The 16,486-nt window shown below is 43.2% G+C and overlaps 1 protein-coding gene across 2 annotated transcripts in view; it reads left to right on the plus strand.

Moving 5' to 3' along the window:
* ALDH1A2 (aldehyde dehydrogenase 1 family member A2) overlaps window positions 1-16,486 on the plus strand; it is a 96,155-nt gene that overhangs the window by 43,154 nt on the left and 36,515 nt on the right. For both annotated transcript variants that reach the window (XM_080649334.1, XM_080649335.1), the window contains exons 4-7: window positions 278-407; window positions 12,025-12,086; window positions 14,093-14,221; window positions 14,346-14,459. In XM_080649334.1, the coding sequence (XP_080505460.1) occupies window positions 278-407; window positions 12,025-12,086; window positions 14,093-14,221; window positions 14,346-14,459 (435 nt within the window). The remainder of the gene's footprint in view (window positions 1-277; window positions 408-12,024; window positions 12,087-14,092; window positions 14,222-14,345; window positions 14,460-16,486) is intronic.

Genomic DNA, 16,486 nt, shown 5'->3' on the forward strand with positions numbered 1-16,486 from the left:
TGTTTATCACCAGTTGAAGAAATCTTATGTTTATGCACTTGGATAGTGATTACCGGGAGCACGCAAGCCCAAGAACATGCACAGTTATATTCATTGTGGTTTTTACTGGAAACTAAACTAAATGGCAGAACTGAAATCTTTGTATTTGAAAAATCAGAGTTGACCAGGTATGCATCACTGTCCATATTCACCTGTGTTCTCTTGCTTTCTTTTTTCTTCTGCTCCAGAAATTACATAGCATATCACTGGAAAGTTTTCTCTATTTCTTTTCCTGCAGACCATGGAATCCCTCAATGGTGGCAAACCGTTCCTACAAGCTTTTTATGTGGATTTGCAGGGGGTCATCAAAACCCTTCGATATTACGCAGGCTGGGCTGATAAAATTCACGGGATGACCATTCCTGTAGGTATGTGAAATCTGAGTACATTGAAAAAGGAAACATGAGACCCCACCGGAAACATACTTTTCACCACCAAACACAAACAGCAGTCACATAGAATACAGATATGAGCACACTTCTAGCAGACTGAACTGAACAAAGAAACAAACAAATTACATCACTCGGATAATGACCCTATTTCTACACATAGACAGTTCACATATAAGTGCAGGATAAAGCCACTTACATCAATACATCAGTGAGCCAAGGAACAGGTATGTGTTTGTCAGCTGCTGAGTGCTCAGCACTGGGCTAGGTTAGGTTCAAAGCCGGGGAGAGGCCTCGGGTTTGGTGAAGTCTGGGAAAATTCGGAGAAGATTAAGACGTAGTTCTTTCCCTCCTGAAACATAACAGTAAGATATATTTGTTTGGAAGAAAATACTCTAAAATGTTAACAGTTGTTTTCTCTTGGTGGTGAGATTATGGATGACGTATTTCTTTTTAAAAAATATTTTTCCATATTGACCATGAATTACTTTCACAATCTATAAAAACAGCCATCATCCTGATACCTTTCTTTTTTCCTTTTTTTCTTTTTTTAAGACTTAGAGTACATTTAAAAAAATATATATATTTTATTGATTTTTTACAGAGAGGAAGGGAGAAGGACAGAGAGTTAGAAACATCGATGAGAGAGAAACATCAATCAGCTGCCTCCTGCACACCTCCTACTGGGTATGTGCCCACAACCAAATCAAACCTGGGACCCTTAAGTCCTCAGGCCGACGATCTATCCACTGAGCCAAAGTGGTTAGGGCTCTTTTTCTTTTTCTTTTTTTTTTTTTTTTAAGTCATGTGGCTTGGCCTATCAGTGCTGTATTCCTTTAAAGGAGAGGGAAAGTATCCAGACTGAGTTCCTGATCTGAGCGTGAATATTAGGGATAGCGAATACCACATGGAGTGCTTGCCTAGCACCCCAAAAGGAAGGCACTATTATTAACTTCCTCATGACAGGGGAGGAAACTGAGGCCTAGGGAAGTTAAATAGTTTTTCTACTAACCCAGCTGGAGTTGTAAAGCTGAAATTTTAACATTAGAGCCTGGTGACTCGGCTCACTAGAAGATCCGTTTTACCTACTGGGTGGAAGAATTATGACAGGAAGGGGACCGACTGAAAGAGCCATGTGGATGTGAGTGTGAGTAGATATAAGAAAATACATGTTTATTGAGTGGCTCCTGGAGGCTGCCAAGTCCCGTTCTCCGGAACACAGCCTGCTCTCCCTGTGCATACAGTAGGTCCTCAGGTTACGTCGGAGATCCATTCCTGCGGTGTGACCTATTTTCGCAGTAAGTCGGAACCCACTTACATAAGCACCTATGTCACTCACATGGAGCCCATACACAGCAGTAATGAAGTGAAACAGTAAAAAAAATTAAAAGGAAGATAACAATTCCTGACCTTTACTTGTGGTAAATAAATAATAAAAAACATAAAGCACATATGTACATATGTTGAAATGACGGAACTTTTTTTTTATTTTATAAATAATTGGAATGTAACTACAAAACAAAGTATGTCGAGTCAGACGTAACCCAAGGACTGCCTGTACTAGGAAGAGTGCAAAGTAATGCTGGGATCCTGGGAGTGCCCTGTGAGGCATTCTTAGACTCAAGAGTATACTATCTAATTAAAGAGTAATATGCAAATTGACTGTACCTCTGCTACACCCACAAGCCACGCCCACCAGCCAATCAGGAGTGACTATGCAAATTAACCCAAGATGGCTGCCACCATGGAGAGAGCAGGAGGCTTGGGTTTCCCTGGCAATGGAGGAAGCGAAGCTTTCTGCACACCCTGGCTGGCCTAGGCTTCCACTCAAGGCTACAAAGTTTCAATTATAGAAGATAAACAAATCCCTACAAAAATGGTGGCAGCCACATTGCTGGAGAGAGCAGGAGGCTTGAGTTGCCCCCGGCAATGGAGGAAGCCAAGTTTCCACAGCCCTGGCCTGCCTTGGCCTCCGCTTAAGGCTACAAAGTTTCAATTATAGAAGATACATAAATCCCAACAAAAATGGCTGTGGCCACGGAGCAAGCAGGAGGCTTGGCTCCGCTCAAGGCTACAAAGTTTCAATTATAGAAGATAAATAAATCCCAGATACCAGGGCCTCCGCTTGGGTTGCCAGGGGGCATGGCCGGCCTGCAAACCACCATAGGCCCCTCATCCAGGCCGCCCCACGCCCCAAGGGAACCCCCACCCTGATCTGGGACACCCTTCAGGGCAAACCAGCTGGCCCCCACCTGTGCACCAGGCCTCTATCCTATCTAATCCTCCTATCTAATAAAAGAGTAATATGCAAATTGACCGTCACTCCAACACACAAGATGGCTGCCCCTATGTGGTCAAAGATGGCTTCCCCCATGTGAACACAAGATGGCTGCCACAAGATGGCCAGCAGGGGAGGGCAGTTGGGAGGGACCAGGCCTGCAAGAGAGGGCAGTTGGGGGCGATCAAGCCTGCAGGGGAGGGCAGTTAGGGGTGACCAAGCTGGCAGAGGAGGGAAGTTGGGGGCGACCGGGCCTGCAGGGAAGGGCAGTTGGGGGGGACCCAGGCCTGCAGGGGAGAGCAGTTGCGGGGGGACCAGGCCTGCAGGGGAGGACAGTTAGGGGTGACCAGGCCTGCAGGGGAAGGCAGTTAGGGGCAAACAGGCTGGCAGGGGAGCAGTTAGGCATCAATCAGGCTTGCAGGGGAGTGGTTAGGGGGTGATCAGGCTGGCAGGCAGAAGCGGTTAGGGGCAATCAGGAAGGCAGGCAGGTGAGCAGTTGGGAGCCAGCAGTCCTGGATTGTGAGAGGGATGTCCAACTGCCCGTTTAGGCCCTATCCAGGTAGGATCGGGCCTAAACGGGCAGTCGGACATCCCTTGAGGGGTCCCAGATTGGAGAGGGTGCAGGGTGGGCTGAGGGACACCCCCCTCCATGCATGATTTTGTGCACTGGGCCTCTAGTCTATATATATAAAAAGCCAGCGACCAGAAAGCTGTAATGACCAGAATGACTGGTCACTATGACGCCCACTGTGACCAGCCAACTGGCCAGATCTGGAGGTGGGGCTGGCAGCCAACCTCCTGCAGCCCCTCCCCTTAGCTGGTTCCACCCCAGATTGGCCCCCCACCCCGATCAGGGGCAGGGTTGGCAGGCCAACTGCCTGCAGCTCCTCCCCCAAGCCAACTCCACCCTCTATGGCCCCCCCCACACACACCAATTGGGGGTGGGGCTGGCTGGCCAACCTCCCACGGTCCCTACCCCAGCTGCTGACCCCCAATCAGCCCCCACACCCAATCGGGGGCAGGGCCCACCGGCCAATCACCTGCAGCCCCTCCCCCCAGCCGGCCTGGCCCTGATTGGCCCTGATCAGGGCAGGCCAGCTGAAAAACCTCCCGCCGTTTCCTCCTCCTGGCAGGCCTGGCCCCAGTTTGCCCCAATTGGGGCCGGACCCCACCAGTGCACAAATTCGTGCACTGGGCCTCTAGTTTTTTTATAAAAAGGGGATGGTTGGCTGATAGAGCAGATGGCTTAGAGCAGTTCTTCTCAAACTTTATTGTGCCTGTGTACCACCTGGGATCTTCTTCAAGTGCAGTTTCTGATTTAATAGGCCGGTGGTGGGGCCTGAGATTCTGTATTCCTAACCAGTTATCAGGTGATGCCTGGGCTACAGGGCCTCTGCCTCGAGTAGCACGGAGAGGATAGAGACCAGCACGGAGCAGGCACCTGCTCTCTCAGGTCCTGTGTTAAGTATTGGGGACTACAAAGGTGAGTAAGTAAGACGCTCATAAAATAGTAAGGAAAAGCAACAAGTAGACAAGCAAATGCAGTACAGTGTGGTTTGTTCAGATGTGGAAGCATGAAGTTCAGTGGGAATCCATAGGAGAGGCAATCTTAGCCGGTATTAAGGCTTCCCTGAGAAGGAGTTGAGATGAACAAGATGATACCTGAAGGGTAGGTAAGTAAAGATGGAGATAGGGCCATCACAGATGGTGGCAATCCCTGTGCAAAGCATGGGGGGAGGAGAGTACAGAGTGGTAGTGGATCTGAAAGTGTAGCCAGATATAGAAGACAGTGGGGCTCTGGGGCTGGGGAAACTATGCTTCACATTTTATTCCAATGGTGAGTCACTGAATTATTTTAAATACATCAGTGCCTTGATCAAAATTGCACTTTGATTACATGATGGACAATCAGTTGGAGAGAGCAAGTATCTGCTTCCTCCTCCACCCCCTCGTAGGGTAGCCTCCCTCTAGAATATTTGGGAAGAGGAGAAAAGGGTTATGGCATGACCATTCTGTGCCATCCACTGGACAGCTGCTTCTCCTGACTTGAGAGCCTCTCCCATTCCTCTCCATTACATCCCACTCAAGGCCCATCGTGGATGGTATCCCAGAATCATGCAGTATCACTGTGATTCACGAAGGTCTTGATGCTTTTTCCTGTACAGCACTGTCTGTCATTTCCTGCCATGATGCTCAGTGGAGCTGTTGTCTCTGATCATAAATACTATGCTCTGACCCTGCTACAATGGCACTTCTAATTATGTTGATAAATAATAACCATTACTATGATTTAGTGAACACCTTATTTGTGCTCATTATATTATCTCTAATCTCATAGCAACCCAGCAGGCAAAGTATTATTTTCCCCATTTTTATTATTTTAAATCTATATTCTCTCATGTCCACAAACTCTTTAGGATGGAGGATCAAAACTTATTTGCAATTAATGGAGGGAGAAATGGAGGTTAATTGATTTGCGTAAGGTTTTCCTCTGTAACTACCTAGTGTTGATTTTATTGATTTTGTGCTATGTAAGCAGAGAAAATATAGTTCATGCTTTAAGCTGAATTCCTACAGAATGGCTTTATATTAGCCTACAGAATAGGTTAAAAACCTACTCAGGTCATATGTAATTATTTATTCACTTCCATCCCCTTTCAGTTTTACGCGTTAAGTGAAATAATAGGTAAAAAGTGCTCAGACATTGACTCAGATCCTAAGGCTTTGCATTCAACAGCTACATCTAGTTTAGTGCTATTAACGAAGGTCGCATATGGTGAAATCTTATTGTTCCCTAAGAGGGGAGAGCTATTTGTTCTGCCCACCTAAGAAGAATCAGGGTAGTTAGTGGGACCTGAATTGGTGGTGACAGGAGGTCATGAAGTCTGTTTCACATGTAACCTCTTTGAGAGGTTTAAGGCTGCAGAGACCTCAAGGATTCCTAAGGCCAATCTCCTCATTTTTCAGACAAAGAAACTGAGGTCCAGAAAAGTAATGTAAAGTCTCAGTGTTTGTATAGGTGTTTATAGTTTATCATTATAGCTGTAAACTGTTCTGCGAGGTCTGTTCAGTGTCAGAATACATAGGAATCTGCCAGGGGACACGACGGGATGGCTCAGTGTAGCTGGTCTAATTGTTTTAATATTGGAGATGGAAAGATGACCTCCCATTCACTGAATTCTGTACAGATTTTTATGCTATCAAATAAACTCATTTTTAGTGTGACCAGGTATATCAAACTAACTGCAGTTCTTCAAATACTCTTAGTATTGTAATGTAACTGAGAGCTAGTTCTTGCAGTCCATTTTGGATAAACTTCTCAATTTCTGGCACATTTCAGATTTTTCTGATTTTATTGACTGTACATATTGCCCAGTTACACTGTCTGATTTTTGTATAGACTGTGCCAATGTCAGATATGCTTATGAGAAGTCCGTAAACATTTTTTTTCAAGCAACTATAAAATCTGCTTTCAGAAGTAATGTTTATTCTGAAGGAATAATCCAAATAATTAAATTGTTCTAATTAACTAAATAATTGCTATCTCTGCTGTGCAATTTTTTCTTTTTAATCCTCACCCGAGGATACTTGTCCATTGATTTTTAGAGAGAGTGGAAGAGAGAGGGAAAGACAGAGAGAAATATCGATATGAGAGAAATACATCGATTGGTTGCCTTCTGCATGTGCCCTAAACAGGGCCCAGGCCAGGGAGGAGCCTGCAACGGAGGCATGTGCCTGGAATTGAGCCCAGGACCCGCGGTCCACAGGCCAACACTCTATCCACTGAGCCAAACCAGCCAAGTCTCTCCTATGTAATTTGTTGAGCCCCCCTCAAAAAACAGTACAGTAGCTCAAGTGTATTTCACAAATACAGAGGAAGTTTATTACTCATTTCTAGGGAAGAAGACTATATAATTCTAGAAATGGCTCAATCGACACTTATAAAATTTGATCCAAAGTTCAACTAAATTTATCCTGTATAATCACAGGGTAATGTACAAATCGACCGAACGGTGGAATGACCGGTTGCTATGACACGCACTGACCACCAGGGGGAAGACGCTCAACACAGGAGCTGCCCCCTGGTGGTCAGTGCACTCCCACAGGGGGAGTGCTGCTCAGCCAGAAGCCGGCCTCTGTGGCAGCACTAAGGATGTCTGGCTGACAGCTTAGGCCCTCTCCCCACGGGAGTGGGCCTAAGTCATCAGTTGGACATATCCCGAGGGCTCCTGGACTATGAGAGGGCACAGGCTGGGCTGAGGTTCCACCTCCCCCCAGCCCCCGGTGCACAAATCTCGTGCACTGGGCCTCTAGTAGTATGATAATATCTTTAATTATAAGAAATTTATATTCCTCATGCTGTGTAAAAACACTCAGGTGTAAAACACATCAGGGAAGTTGTCTCTGGGTGAGTCTTAAACTCCTGTAAGAGTGGTATCTTACTCTATAATTTTTACTTTCTTGAGTGAAATGGGAAAGAGGCTGAGAGATAAAAACCTTACACGTGTGATTTAGTATTTCTGTTTTGGTATCTCATCTTTTCTTTAGTTTTCTCCACCATAGTTATTATGTTCTGACTTGTCAGTTCAGACTGTGGGATTCAGAACATTTTTTTGGTGTCCTCATCAAATGCAGGCCTTTGTGCTGAGTCTGGTTCTCTCTGCTTCATGGTTGGTAAGAAGACCTAAGATCATCGCAGCCCCAAGTGGAGAGTCTGTGTTTGGGTGGAGATGTTTTCTACATCAAGCCCATGAGAAATGAAGGGAACAACCTTTTAAGTCATCTTGCCGTACTTGGGGAGCATCCTATATAATAAAGAGCTAATATACCAATTGGACCGAACAGCAGAACAACCATCCGGACATCCTTCCAGATGACCATTCGGACGACATTCCAGACAAAGCCGGGGCTTCGAGGGCCGAGCCCCTTGCATGAATTTTGTGCATCAGGCCTCTAGTGATTAACATAAAAGATGGGAAAACGGGTGGTAATTTTTCTTCTAGCAGATGAGAGTACTCATTATGTATCATCTTAGGTGTAGAAGGGAGAGAGAGGTTATTACTGTCGTCCCTGTGAGTCAACTCACCTAGGAAAAGGGGAGAGAGGCGCTCAGCCTTGTGCACCCCAACTGAGGTAAGGGGGTGTTGCTCTGCAGTGTTCCCTGTATACCTTAAGATGCTGGAGTTTCTGTAAGTTCTCTGTGTCCACATTCCAGATCCTCAGAGTCATCCTCACTTTTTACAAAAGGGTTGTCATTTTACCCCATTTGAATTTGTTGACATAACACGGATCCTATGATTTGTGATATCCACCTAAATTCAACACCTTATTCACAAAAGAGTCTTTAATATGTTTCTAAGGGTAATGAACTTGAAGTCTGATGACCTAGTTTCAAGTCCAGGAGCCACAATTTAACCATATGACTCTGAGCTTAACCTACCTGTGCCATATTTTCTCTATAAAATGCTGATAATAACAGTTGCTGTGTTTTTTTTTTTATCTCATCAAATTGTTTTGAACATAAAATAAGAATGTGAAAATATTTTGTAAGGCTCTATAGAAATATATATGTTTGTTCTTATTTTGCTATTTTAAAAGTATTAAAAACATTGATCAGATTCCCCTGCACTTCAGACTCCTTTCAGGCAAATTAGTCGAGTTACCAGTGAGGCAAAAATAAATAAACAGAAATGAAGTCAGCATGAAGCGGCTGTAGGTCATCACGATGCCTGTCGACTCCCATTTACCATCTTGGTTCTATTGAACCTCGCTACTTGGAGTGTGATCCGTGGGTCAGAAGTGCCAGCATCACCTGGGAGCTTGCAGAGGCTCAGGTCCCCCAGACTTCCTGACTCAGAGTCTGCATTGCAACAAGACCTCCAGGGGCTTTGTGTACACTTTTAAACTTGAGAAGTACAATATAGCACACCACCTGGCGCTTGTAGCATGCAAGGTGACTCTACACAGTAAAGTAGTGAACGTTTTTTATTTTAATTATTAGGTTTGAAGAAATCAGAAGAAAAGATTGTAACTCATGAACCCAGTTGCTTCATAGATTTTCTTTAAGGTGATGCTAACAAGTAGTCATGTACATATATTTAAAAGATGAGTTGATTTAACAGAATGACTGAGTAAGTAATAGAATAGTTATACTTGGATATAGCAGAAATGATAAAGATGGCTCTTGAGCGATTGGTGTTTGGGTAACTTTAGTCTGGAAGCTTGGTGGGATTTGGAGCGGGTCGTAGTACCCGGGAGGACCTCTGAAATGCCTTTAGCCTTAGACAAGGATGCATGTAGAAGGCACAGCTACTGTGTTTGCCAGGGCCCCAGATCAGACTAGGGGTGTCCAGAATCACCTTGCGCTGACCAGACTGGAATACAGACTGAACTATGGTCCTTTCTTTATCTCTTTCACTCAGTGCTCTGTTGGGAAGAGTTCAAGCACCAAACCCTGTATTTCTTTATTGACTACTTAGAGGAACTGTAGGGACAGAAGATTCTTCAGTTCACTTCTCTGTGCCAGCCTTTAGCTAATTGTCTAATCTGTGAGCTGTTTATTCAGGAAAGTTTCATTCCCCATACTCAGCTTCTCTTGGGACACAATTATGGAGTCAAGTTCAGTTCCTCATGAGGTCAGTTTTTTAAGATTTTGCCTACACTTTTTTTTTCTTCTCTTTCATTTCTTCAGTAACTTTCAAAATCATATAAGTAATACCACTAAATTCTTAAGCACTTAGCACGTAGAGGGGGAAATGCTTTATGAGTCACCATGCTGTGCTTGCACTAGTGCCTTGTGAATTTTCTCTGAACTGTTCCCATTTCCCACACGGGCTTCTAAAGTAAGCACCTGTATTGTTCTTCAGTTCCTCTTCCCATATTTCCCTCAGCCCATTTGTACTCCATCTTGACATTATACTCTGATTTTTATGGTTTGTGATTATCCACCTGAATCCATCTCCTCAGCCAAACTGTAGAGTTTAGTTGGGAAGGATTTCCTTGGAAAGGAAACTCTTTAGCCTATTGATTGGTATTACTTCTCCCCATGGAATACCTTCCCTGGAATAAGAGCCTGACATCACATATCTACTGAAAAAAACAATCTGAAACATAAAAAGGTATTAACATTAAAAAAAAACCCCACCATTACAGAGATTTATAAATTGAAGAAGGGTAATAACTGGCACTATTGTAAAGAATGACATCTATGATAATTCTTGAGTTGTCTGCACACAAAACTAAGGTATATAAAATGATAGTGTTTACAGCATTATTTATAACTAGAGGCCTGGTGCACAAATTTGTGCATGGGTGGGCCATCGGGGCTGATCGGGGCCGGCCGGCCGGCGGGGAGGGACCATGGGAGGTTGGCTGGCCACAGGAGGTTGGTTGTGGGAGCACACTGACCGCCAAGGGGCAGCTCCTGCATTGAGCATCTGCCCCCTGGTGGTTAGTGCATGCCATAGTGACTGGTCATTCGGTTGTTTGGTCATTCAGTCGCTTAGGCTTTTATATATATACTAGAGGCCCAGTGCATGAAATACGTGCATGGGGGGGGGGTCCCTCAGCCTTGCACCCTCTCGCAATCCGGGACATCCCCCTCGCAATCTGGGACTGCTGGCTGCCAACCGCTGGCCTGCCTGCCTGCCTGATTGCCCCTAACCACCTCTGTCTGCCTGCCTGATCTCCCCTAACCACTTGCCTGCCTGCCTGGCGCCCCTAACCACTCTGCCTGCCTTCCTCATCAACCCTAACCACTTGCTTGCTTGCCTGATCACCCCTGACCACCTCTGCCTGCCTGCCTGATCGCCCCTAACACTCGCCTGCCTGCCTGACTGCCCCTAACTGCTTGCCTGTCTGCCTGATCACCCCTAATTGCCTCTGCCTCGGCCCCGCTGCCGCAGCTTCATACTGAAGGATGTCCGGAATGATGTCCAGAAGGTCATTCGGCTGTCTGGTCTAATTAGCATAGTACGCTTTTTTTATTATAGATAGATAGCCTAAACCAGTGGTCGGCAAACTCATTAGTCAACAGAGCGGCAAACGGCGGCTCGCAAGCCACATGTGGCTTGCGAGCCGCGGTTTGCCGACCACTAGCCTAAACTGAAAGCAGTCTCGGTGTCTCTCAGGATAGTTTGTAAGTAGTACCATTATTGAGCCAGTGGAATAACAGTCTGTAGTTAAATATGTTATATTTATGTGAAAAAAAAAGTGGAAAAAAGATAAAATATAGAAGACTGAATAATATGATGCTATTTGCATTTTAAAAAAAATGAGAGGTGGGGCAGAATAAAAGGATGCTACCAGTAACAGATAGCTGTTAATTCCAGGAAGAGGTCCCGGAAAAAGAGAGAGAGAGACCTTTAATTATTTTAAAATGTATAATTTTGAATTTAAAACAATTCTGTGTGATAAATATTAGTGATTCAGATGTGTTTAGAGATAATGATAAACAGTCACATCATTTTCTCTTCCCGAAACCCACGTCCCCCTCTTGTCCCCACCTGCAACCCTTGCCTGTCCCCAGAGGTGATGCTCTTCACTTCCTGGAGGGATGGCTTTTGAGAGAGAAAATGTATCAGTGAAGTGGCCAAAAGGTTGGCAATTGAGGGAAAAACAAAGACTTTGCCCAGGACCAGAAAGGGAAGGCCCTATGCTAAAAATGCGCTGTTCTTTCTTTGGTTATTTCAATTAGCCATTTAAAATAATTCAGATAAATATAATGGCATTTTCCTAAAGGAGAACTTGGTTTGGCTTTCCTAGATAATTATTCCCATTTCCTTTGTTTCTATAAGGAAAACCAGGTTATTAAATCGTCCTTGTTTCCATGGCTAGTTTGGGGGTGGAGGCTTTGGGTTATTGATGGAGTTTTCTTTGAAGTGGACTTTGGCCTTCTTAAAATTAGGCCTACATATGCTTGCGTCCAAGGGCTCAGGAAGTGCATTTGAAAATTTTGATGTGTCTCAGTTTTTAAATCAAATAACTGTTCTACATATAAGTATCATTTAAATATTTAAAATTTAGTAGTGAATATTTTCCAGTTTCCAGCGCCCCCCACCCCAAAAACTTCCTCCCCCAAGACTGTTTCTAGTGCCATCAACCTGTCCATCATTCTGCCTCTGAGGTTAGTACTCTGGGTATCTGGGAGCCATAACCAGAGATACTTTATGCCAAGTGAAGTATCTACCAGCTTTTGTACTCGGTTGAGTGGGATGTTTTCTCAACTTTATTTCTCGTTTTTGCTGCCACCAAGTTCTCCCTCTGCATTTTTTCTTCTGATCTGGATTCTCTGGTAGTGACCATGCTCATTTCTTTCAGATGGAGACTATTTTACCTTCACAAGACATGAACCCATTGGAGTGTGTGGACAGATCATCCCGGTGAGTATAGATCCTCATGCTTTGTATTTATTTTCATTTGAACCGGTTCTCTTAAAAGATACATAAAACATGGATCTCAGTGATGTGTGTTTTCCATTACTGGGGGGAAAAAAACCAAGCTCATGTTGTTGACATATCTTTAACAGCCTCCCTGCAAATGCTTATTTGAACAGGTTAATAGGGTTTCAGCTCCGTTACCAGGAGTTGAGTTCTCAAGTCATGGAATTCTCATGATTAAAATAAGCAAAGCCAAGCCCAATGTATTAATAACCTACCCTTGGTTATGGATGTTCATTCAGCTTATGGAAAATTAATGCTTTGTTATATTTGCTTGTTTATTTTTTAAAACTGTGACTCACCATCTTTCTAGGCATATTGTTTTATATGGTCTTTTAATCCCATTCTTTCTCACTGTTTCTTTTCACAAGAATCTAGATAGAAGACTCTACAGAAGACACAGCAGTACCATTAACGTCACAGTCATAATTGAAACCATGCCGGGCTGTTGTGTGTCTTGTAAAGGGAAATAGATGTAGTGCTTAGTGTTTGGATTGGAACATTAAACATTGTCTTTCTTTCCTGCCTCTCTCTCATACACAGCCGTGGCACTGTACAAAACACATCCAATCTTCCAACAGTGCTAGCTCATCATTCTGGCCAGGATTTCAGGGGAGGCTCAGACTAAACTCTTACGTTGTAGACAAGGAGTTTTCTCTTTTTAAAATATATGAGAATGAGTTAAGATTATCTTTGGCTTGGGGGGCAAAAAATTTTAGAGATATCAATATTCTTTTCATGAGCTATAGACTCGGGTTACTGTGAAATTTATTAGAGAATGAAAACGGAAAATGAGAGGTTTGGTTTAAGTTCTTCTGCTCCTAACCGCCCTCCCTCTCTCCCTCAACCCCTCCCTCCCCCGCCTCCCCTGGGAAACCCCACTTGGATCAGAGCAGGGGTGAGGTCTGTTACCTTAATTGCAGGAGCTGAAGCCTGCTCTCCCCGGCCCTTCCCAGACTCTCAGGGCAGCAGCTTTCACTGACAGGACAAGAGCTGCCTGTCAGCCACTCCGCTCAGTTACCGCGCTCCAAGATTTATATGCTGTAGATGGAATTGAAACATCACTGTGGACTCCCAAGTTTATAAACAACTAAGGGGAAAAGAAATTGGGTGTTTGGTGAAGGCAAGACACTTGTATATTTTTGCAAGCTTGCCAGGGCCAGTGAGAATCTTTCAGGGGTGGCAGCTGAGATGCTTCAGGCAGAAACACATTGTGGTCGGGCTGAAGCCAGGGGACCAGCAATTCTGTTTTCTTTCTTAATGAAATTATCAGCAACACCTGATAGTCCTGAGGCTCATGCCTGTGCTTAGGACAATGCAAGCTCAATATTCTTTTAAAATCATTTTTGGCCCCAAATTCAGATACATATATTTTTTGGTCTCCATTAGCTTATTTTGCAGTGGAAAGAAAACAAACTAAAATTTTTGCCTACTCCAAAAGCAAAGATGCACTGTATTTTTATAATCATGTTTTGTGATAATACATATACATATAAGTAAAAGTCACGGCCTTGAAATATGCATTGACAAATATAATTCACAGCTGGAATATTCTCTTCCAGTTCTTCCACACTGGAGAGCTTTCATACCCGTCTGAAATCCCTAGTACAAAAATCACAAATGCAAGAAAAAGTTTCATACACAAGAACCTCCTGGAACCAGTCTAGTTTTAAAAACGTAAAATAACAACAATGAAAAAACAAACAAAGACTCTTTTTTCACTGTGTGATTTCTTTTGCTGGGTAGTTGGAATATAGTAATTTGGATTTTCAAGGCCAGTCCTATTTTATTCTTAATGAAGTAATTTAAAAAATCCAAACATCTACACTTTGTGGTGGGACAAGATTTATGTTGAGGACTAGTCTGAGAAATCTGAGAAGTCACAGCTTGAAAACAAAGTAGCGGAAGGATATTTTTCCATCTACCAACCGCGTTTTTTTTCCTTTCAGTGGAACTTCCCCCTGCTGATGTTTGCCTGGAAAATTGCTCCAGCTCTGTGCTGTGGCAATACAGTAGTTATTAAACCAGCAGAGCAAACACCACTCAGCGCGCTCTACATGGGAGCCCTCATCAAGGAGGTAAGAGAAGCCGCCTTCAGAAGCGGCCCCCGCTCCGTACAGTTGGGGCCTATTGGAGCATATCTGATTTCACCTGCTTCTTCAGCTCTCACAAGCCACCCTTCCTCCAATTCTGTTTTGTTAGGCTGGCTTTCCACCAGGAGTCGTCAATATTTTGCCAGGATATGGGCCAACGGCTGGGGCAGCAATAGCATCTCACATTGGCATAGACAAGATTGCGTTCACAGGGTCTACTGAGGTAGGTACCTGGGAAACCATGGGTTGAACAATCCTGCACATGAGTTGAGGGTTCAAAAGAAACAGGAAATGTTACTGAGAGGCTGGTCACCAAAGGAGCAGTGAGCACCCACACCCTCCAAGGACATCATTGGTGTCATAGCTGGGATACTGGCGAATCTCAAAGTAAAGGCACACATTGACCAGTGTGGCCACAGACCCCTGATCTTTTTGTGTGTGATGCCATCTGTGTAAAACCTGTCTCAGAAAAAGAAACAAAACCCTATTGTCTTTTGAAATAAAAGAAATACAGAGGCAAAAAACAAATAAAAAACTATTTCAGAAGAGACTTTCCCAATGACTGGGTTTCTGAACACTCTCTTGAGTCAAGTACAATAATGGCAGAAGCCAGTTAAGAAGCTGGAAATTAAACTAACCTCTGGTAGAGATTAAAATGCGAAGTGTTCTCTTCTGTTTATTTCCACCAGATCCTGTAGATGCAACTGGCAACTACCTCTGCCCATGAGTCATAAGGGATGATATAGAGCAGGGGTCAGCAAGCTTTTTTCTGTAAAAGGCCAGGTGATAAGTAGTGTAGACTTTGCAGGCACTACTGTCTCTGACGCAGCTACTCAACTATGCCCCTGTAGCACCACATAGCCACAGGCAGTATATAAGCTAAGCATGGCTACAGGCCCATAAAGCTTTATTTAAAGATACTGAAATTTGAATTTCATATAATTTTTATGCCTCACAAAATATGAATCTTTTTAAAATTTGTTTTCCAACCATTTAATATCACAAAAACTGTTTTTAGCTTGTGAACCATACTGGATAGGCAAGGGGCCAAATTTGGCCCCTGAGCCATAGTTTATTGATCCCTGCCTGATATGGAGTCACAGGTCTGCTTAGAGGGTTTATAATAAAATGTTACCCCAAAATGTCTTGGATTGAGGTAACAGAGGTGACAAAAGATAATCTGACTCACTTTACCAAGTAGAACTTTATGGATGACATCATCATCAAACAAAGGATGTTTGCAGGTCTAGAGCAGTGCTACCTAATAGAAATATAATGAGAGCAACATTTGTCATTTAAAATGTGCTATTAGCCACATGAAACATTTTAAGTTAATTAATTTTAATTATATATATATGTGTATATATATATATGTGTGTGTGTGTGTATATATATATATATATATATATATATATATATATATTATTGATTTCAGAGAGGAATAGAGAGGGAGAGAGAAATAGAAACATCAATGATGAGAGAAAGTCATTGATTGGCTGCCTCTTGCATGCCCCCAACTGGAGATCGAGCTGGAAACCTGGGCATTTGCCCTGACTGGAAATTGAACTGTGACTTCATGGTTCATAACTCGACACTCAACCACTGAGCCATGCCTGCTGGGCAATTTTATTTAATCTGGTATTTCCATATTATCATTTCAATTTATGATCAATATAAAATCATTATCCCAGTACTTTACATTCTTTTTTCATTATGAAGTCTTCGAAATCTGGTATATAGTTTACATTTACAGCATATCTCAATTCACATTTTGACTTTTCAAGGGCTTTATTATTATTTTTAAAAATATATTTATTTATTTTAGAGAGGGAGAGGGAGATAGAGTTAGAAACATTAACGATGAGAGCGAATCATTGATCGGCTGCCTCCTGCACGACCCACACTAGGATTGAGCCCAAAACCCGGACATGTGCACTGACTGGGAATCAGACGTGACTTCCTAGTTCATAGGTCGATGCTCAACCACTGAGCAATGCCAGCTGGGCTCAAGTGCTTTATATTGGACAGCACAGGTCTAGGGACTTGAGTATATCTGCTGATACAGTTAATGGTACTTGGTTAAACTGACAAATGTTAAAATATTTAACAAGAAATTAATTGATTAATAAACCTGATGTTAATTTATAGTTACACATTATTGTTTTGTGTTTGTCAACCTTTTATTTTAGTTGTATTCACTATAGTAATTTTGAAATTTCAATGAAACATAATCCAAAATGTGAGCATGAA

Source organism: Plecotus auritus (assembly GCF_963455305.1).
Source record: "Plecotus auritus genome assembly, chromosome: 1".
NCBI classification, from domain to species: domain Eukaryota; kingdom Metazoa; phylum Chordata; class Mammalia; order Chiroptera; family Vespertilionidae; genus Plecotus; species Plecotus auritus.